We start from the raw sequence: 6,919 nt of genomic DNA, 5'->3' as shown, positions 1-6,919 counted from the left end.
ACTAAAAATACAAAAAATTAGCCAGGCGTGGTGGCGGGTGCCTGTAATCTCAGCTACTCAGAAGGCTGAGGCAGGAGAATCGCTTGAACCCAGGACGCGGAGGTTGCAGTGAGCCGAGATCACACCACTGCACTCCAGCCTGGGCACGACACAGCGAGACTCCGTCTAAAAAAAAAAAAGAAAAAAAGAAAAAACACACAAAAGTCAGTGAGAAAACAGGCAAGACAAAGTACCTATCTGAGGTATCTAAAAGGCTGAGTGGAGTTCAAGTGTAGTGAGCTATGATTGCACTCCAGTCTGGGCAACAGTGTAAGACTCTGTTTCTAAAAGAAAAAAGAAAAGAAAGGAAAAGGGAAAAGAGAAAATGTTCAGAAAAGTAACTTTGCTTTTGATCATACTTGTTCAGTCTGTTACACTATGTGGTGTAAAACCTGGTGTTTAAAATTTGCTAAATGCTCTGGCAAACATTCATTTTGTGAATTATCTATTTCGTATGGTAAAATGTCCACTACATGAGAGAATAGCATCACAGTAATGATGCCTAATTCAGTTCTGTATCCCCTGTAGCACTTAGCTTGATGCCTTATACACAGTAGGCATTCAATAAATATTTGATGAAGGAAACTAACCATCATAGCCAGAACTTGAGGTTCTGTAATTACAAAACATAACTGAAGCCAAATTTTAGCTATTAAAAAAGCAGAATATTACATTTAAAACATTTTAGTGAATCTTTATTTTTTTTTATTTTTTTATTTTTTTTTGAGACGGAGTCTTGCTCTGTCACCCAGGCTGGAGTGCAGTGGCCGGATCTCAGCTCACTGCAAGCTCCGCCTCCCGGGTTTACGCCATTCTCTTGCCTCAGCCTCCCGAGTAGCTGGGACTACAGGCGCCCGCCACCTCGCCCGGCTATTTTTTTGTATTTTTTAGTAGAGACGGGGTTTCACCGTGTTAGCCGGGATCGTCTCTCTATCTCCTGACCTCGTGATCCGCCCGTCTCGGCCTCCCAAAGTGCTGGGATTACAGGCTTCAGCCACCGCGCCCGGCCTTTAGTGAATCTTTAAATGAGAATTTTAATTCTGCTAACAACTAAAATACACATAGCATAATTTAGTAATTTGATATGAAAGCTAAAAGACTCATCAGAAAGGTAAGGACATTTTGGGAAATGCTTAGAAAATGCTGTGATTTTATTCATAGTATATACACCACAAAACAGACACTTTGCATTATTTTGGTTACTTCAAAATTTAAAATCAGCTTGTTTTTCAAATCGCTTTTTTTCATGACAGATGCTGAGTTCTGACCCATTTTTTTTCCCTGACAATATCAATAGGCTGCCCGACTACGTGATACGATTATGTTTTTAGCATTTAAATTTAAGACTATGGCTCAGTGTTTGAAAAATAAATAAATTAACAAAAGAGAAACATTATTAGGAGGAAAAAGAAAACATATTCACCACATGATAAAAAAAAAAATCACTCCTTAAAAATCAATAAGTGGTGTGAGCATTATTTCACTCATCCTACTTGGAAGCACTGTAATACCAAAATACAAATACAACAGAACCCACAGATAGCCTGGAATGATACAGAGGCCATCACTAATTAGGTGCTAGGTGACAATATAAATACAAATAAATGAAAGTACAAATTAAAAAAAACTTGTTTTTAGCTTAATTGTTGGTGCAGAATGTATGGCGGGGGCTGGCTGGCTGGCAGCCGCTTTAGCTTTGCTTGCTTGGCTTGCTCGAACGGCAGTTTCTAGACGCACTTTCAACTCAGGAGCAGCTCCCATTACCGTCTTGAAAGCATGTGGATACAGAGGTCCAATATGCATTAAATTCTGGAGTGCAAACTCATGAAGATCTTTGGAAGCTGAAGTTGCTGAGGCAAAAGAATTTTCATCCAGCAGATAAGATATCAAAGTGGGAACTAAAAGAGCAAGTAGCTGGACTCCTGTAAATAATAAAGTATGAAAAAAGATCACAAACATAAAGATTATAATAAACTTTAAAAACTAGGCAATTGCCATGGAAGACTGAACTGTAATAAAATATAAGTAAACATGCACAGCCTACTTTAGACCTCAATAACGAGTAATTAATATTAAATATTTACTAAATGTCCAAGCTGGAAACCAGGTTTGTAAATTATATTTTTACATTTACATTAATTTGCTTTACTTAAATAAAAAATGGGCCAAAGGTTAAAAAGTAATAAAACACTTTACAATTGCCATCTGTAGAATGTATCTTGAGAGTAAGATTATAAAATTTGTACGGGCATTCTAGAATCAGGAGATTGGGCGTGGGGAACAGAAACCTGAAAAGCATCTATTTACCATTATTTAACTAAAACTAGTTGTTTCTTTCCTCTTTAAGTAGAAACACAATACAACTTTTTTCCTATTTCATCATCCCCCAAAACTCGCAGTGAGAGGAAATTCCTCAAAACTAAGGGAATACATAAGCTTAGGGTCAAAAAAACAAGAACCTATGTCTGACTGATATAAATTCCAAGTCCTTAAAAAAAGATTTATTTGGAGGCTTCATCTCCTTTTGGTAGTCTTTTGTCAGTTTTTCGTCTTTACTTATTAACAACTCCATCCTGAGATACACGTTTCATTAAAGGTGATACTTTTCTAACAATTAACCTTTATATGTAATTGTGTGTGTGTATAACATCTCTTATAATCACATTGAGAATTATGTTTTCTCCCCCTTAATTACTGTTAATTTTTGTAGAATGACAATCGATGCAACTGTAAGGCAGCAGGTAGCATCTGGTAGAGAATGTGTGACACTCACTGATGTCAGCAAGGACAGTCATAAAAATCAGCTAAGCCTTTCCAGAATCCCAGTCCCACCCTGGACCTTACTGCCTATTTTCTTTCCCTGCTGTATTTTTTTTCTTCACAGCTCCTATCAATTCCTGCATCGAACTATAGATGTTATATCTACATCTAAAATTGATATATCCATCTTCATCACTATATAAAATTATACAAAGACTATGTCTACATATAATAGACACACACACATACACACACACACACACACACACACACACACACACACACACACACACAGGTATAGGGGACGAAAAGTGTTTATTGTCAGTGTTTTCCTACCATAAATGTAAGCTCCACGAGCTCAGGGACCTTTGCCTGTTTTATTTCATGCTAAATTCTCAATGCCTAGAACACTACCTGGTACACAGGCATTCAATAACTATCCTTTGAACGAATAAACATACACACTCTTTCTCTTGGCAAATACCCAGAAGTTTCCAATTAATAGGATTTTTTTTCCATATTAAGTTTTCAGAAGAAAGGTAAAAGGTTATTTTTAAAGTCCCAGGTAAATCCTCCAATCTTCTAGATTTAATTTAATTTCCCTCATGTAGAATGTTAATAGTACTATAGGGGTAGGCGCGGTGGACTCATGCCTGTAATCCTAGCACTTTGGGAGGCTGAGGTGGGCGGATCCCTTGGTCAGGAGTTTGAGACCAGCCTGGCCAACAGGGCGAAACCCTGTCTCTACTAAATATACAAAAAATTTGATTAGGCGCGGTGGCTCATGCCTGTAATCCCAGCACTTTGGGAGGCCGAGGTGGGCAGATCACCTGAGGTCGGGAGTTTGAGACCAGCCTGACCAACATGGAGAAACCCTATCTCTACTAAAAATACAAAAAAAAAAAAAAAAAAATTAGCCGGGCATGGTGGCGCATGCCTGTATTCCCAGCTAGTTGGGAGGCTGAGGCAGGAGAATCGATTGAATCCGGGAGGCAGAAGTTGTGGTGAGCCAAGATCGCACCATTGTACTCCAGCCTCGACAACAAGAGCGAAACTCTGTCTCAAAAAACAAAACAAAACAAAATAAGAAAACCCAAAAATATTAGCTGGGTGTGGTGGCACATGCCTGTAATTCCAGCTACTCTGAGTCTGAGGCAGGAGAATTGCTTGAACCCGGGAGGCAGAGGTTGCAGTGAGCCGAGATCGTGCCATGGGTGACAAAGTGAAACTCCCTTTCAAAAAAAAAAAGTTAATAGTATTATAAAAGCTGGCTTTCATAATCAAAAATAAAGTAGAGAATTATAAAATATATATAAAATTATCTTCAGTGTACTGGCTTGCTAAATCGGAAGAGGTTGCAATAGGTTTTCAAAAGTAGGTTGTAAATTAAGGTTTTGGTTTTAACAATTTTAAAATATAACTGGAAAAATTATAAGTTATTTAAGTATTCATCAAATATCGAGAAATACGCTAAGTATTATAGGAAATGTTACATAATTCGTTTCTACCTGGATGCTTTTATTATCTAAATGAAAACAGTAGACAGCACATAGAACAATTAGAGTACTAAGTGCTAAAAAACGTGGGTAGCATTTCAGTATAGAATTCACCAAGAGACTCATGAAGCTGAGGAATACTTTGGGATTTTATTTGGTTGGTTACAAATACCAAATAAATTATATAAAGGGTAAGATCAGAGTGAGCTAAGTAATTAGGCAATATTCCTCAAAGAAAAGATCTAATGTAGGTTTAACGGATTTGTATAAGAAGAAGAGAAACAACAACGGAGGAAAGAGAAAATAATATGAACAATGTAAAGTGATTAAAAGGAGCACAGAAAGGAAACTGGTCCGGTCAGGTTAGTAGGTACACGTTGGGGAGCAGAAAAAACATTTTGAAAAGCAAGCAAAGATGTTCAGACTTGATGCTGTAAGGAAACAGTAAACTTTTCAAATTCTTTTTTTTTTTTTTGAGATGGAGTCTCACTCTGTCGCCCGGGCTGCAGTGCAGTGGCCGGATCTCGGCTCACTGCAAGCTCCGCCTCCCGGGTTTACGCCATTCTCCTGCCTCAGCCTCCCGAGTAGCTGGGACTACAGGCGCCCGCCACCTCGCCCGGCTAGTTTTTTGTATTTTTTTAGTAGAGACGGGGTTTCACCGTGTTAGCCAGGATGGTCTCCATCTCCTGACCTCGTGATCCGCCTGTCTCGGCCTCCCAAAGTGCTGGGATTACAGGCTTGAGCCACCGCGCCCGGCCAACTTTTCCAAATTCTTAAGCAAAGGAGAGATAAAATTACTTTAGGTAAATTTGATGGGGAATATCACCTAGGAAAACTATTATAGTTATCTATTTAGGAGGTGATTAGATATAAGACTAGGGTACAAGTTTCTCTTGAATCCTAGAGAAATTTCAGAAAGAGATAGGGCAAGATTTGAATAATAGAGTCAATAAAGATGATGAACAAGGAGTCAAATATAATTCTAATATTTTTAGCTTATAACCTTGGTCATACAGGGTGAGAAAACATATACGGCCCATTCTTATACTGGATACTGTAAAGTTGAAAACAAAATTAACACCTGTAAATGAGATGAAAAAAGTTGAGTGACTTAAATTCAAAAGCTGAAAACTTACCCTCTTGGAATCATGTAACCATATAAAATATGAAGTATAAAAATGTTGCCATCAAATGAATATGATTTACATCCATTCATTTATTTGATGGTATCCTCCTAATGAATGTCATCTTATTTCACTAATAAGACTTGTTTGCCTTTACTTTTTGCATGGCATTTAGCCTTAGATTTAGTTTTAATTTTAAAAACAGGCGAACTGCTTATTCTACCTCTTAAAAGTCTTGTTAGAGTACAAAATATCTGTTATCTGAGTGAAGCAGTCCATTAAAAAAATGAAGAAATCATGATGGTGCCTTTTTTTTTTTTTTTGAGACAGAGTCTCACTCTGTTGCCCAGGCTGGAGTGCAGTGGCACGATCTCGGCTCACTGTAACCTCTGCCTCCTGGGTTCCAGCGATTCTCCCGCCTAAGCATCCTGAGTAGCTGGGACTACAGGTGTGTGCCACCACGCCCGGCTAATTTTTTTTTTTTTTTTTAAGAAGAGACAGGGTTTCATCATATTGGCCAGGCTGGTCCTGAACTCCTGACCTCATGATCCGCCTGCCTTGGCCTCCCAAAGTGCTGGCATTACAGGCGTGAGCCACCATGACCGACAGATGGTGCTGATCATTGATACACCTCACTAATAACACTACAGATTGGTCTGGTTGATAGTTGAAATTACAATGCTTTGGTTGTTTTATACCTTAAACTGAAAAAGGGTCGTTTATTTCAAGGACATTGTTAAAGTCTAACTAGCTATTAAACTAAATTATGCAAAGACATATATATTTTTACTGTCAAAAAAAAAATACAGAATTAAAAAACAAACAAAAGGGTTCCCTTCCCTATCTGTCCTCATGCTAAATTTAATTCCAAATTAGGGTGCCTGTACAAGAATTGATCCCAAGAGTCAACTCAAAAATATTTTAAATACTAGAAGGCAATAAAACTTAGTGCTGGGATTACAAAGTGAATAAGATTCAGTCCTCATCTTTATGGAATTTACAATTAGTAAAATAAAAATACAAATAAAATTTTGATTTGCCAAACATAGGCCATGTCAGTCATAAAATTTTTGCCTAAATAATATATATTGTTACTAATTTCAACTAAATTTATCAACTTCTTCAAACACTGCCTTTTCTGACTTTCCCAGTTTTCATGTTGTTTTCATGCAACATAGTAATATTTGCTTATTTTCATTTGCCTTCTATAATCAGTTAATCATCAAATCAGATAAACCTTTCTTCCACTTTCTCCTCTGCATTCTTTTCTTCTACTGGCATAGTTCTGGATTATTATTTTATAGAGGAGCTACTGCAATTGCTTTTCAAAAATCTCTACTCTTTTTCAATTTCCTGTGAAATGTTTTTAAGAGAAGAGGAAAACAATTTTGACAGAAAAAAACAGGTACAGTTTATATAGGTGGAGCACAATCTGACAATATAGATTAAAAGTCTTTTTTTTTTTTTGAGACAGAGTCTCACTTGTCACCCAGGCTGGAA

At 37.4% G+C, this 6,919-nt stretch overlaps 1 protein-coding gene across 7 annotated transcripts in view; it reads right to left on the bottom strand.

Moving 5' to 3' along the window:
- Positions 1-1,169: 1,169 nt before the first annotated feature.
- The window catches only part of HEATR5B (HEAT repeat containing 5B), a 106,795-nt gene continuing 101,045 nt past the window's right edge, over positions 1,170-6,919 (bottom strand). For all 7 annotated transcript variants that reach the window (XR_012422493.1, XR_012422492.1, XR_012422491.1 and 4 more), the window contains one exon: positions 1,170-1,961. Coding sequence is in view for 3 of the 7 variants with exons in the window: in XM_065527174.2 (XP_065383246.1) it covers positions 1,657-1,961 (305 nt within the window). In the remaining 4 variants the exon portion in view is untranslated. The remainder of the gene's footprint in view (positions 1,962-6,919) is intronic.

Source organism: Macaca fascicularis, chromosome 13 (genome assembly GCF_037993035.2).
Source record: "Macaca fascicularis isolate 582-1 chromosome 13, T2T-MFA8v1.1".
NCBI classification, from domain to species: domain Eukaryota; kingdom Metazoa; phylum Chordata; class Mammalia; order Primates; family Cercopithecidae; genus Macaca; species Macaca fascicularis.
The sequence above is the reverse complement of the archived record's forward strand: the minus strand, read 5'-3'. Positions and strand labels throughout refer to the sequence as shown.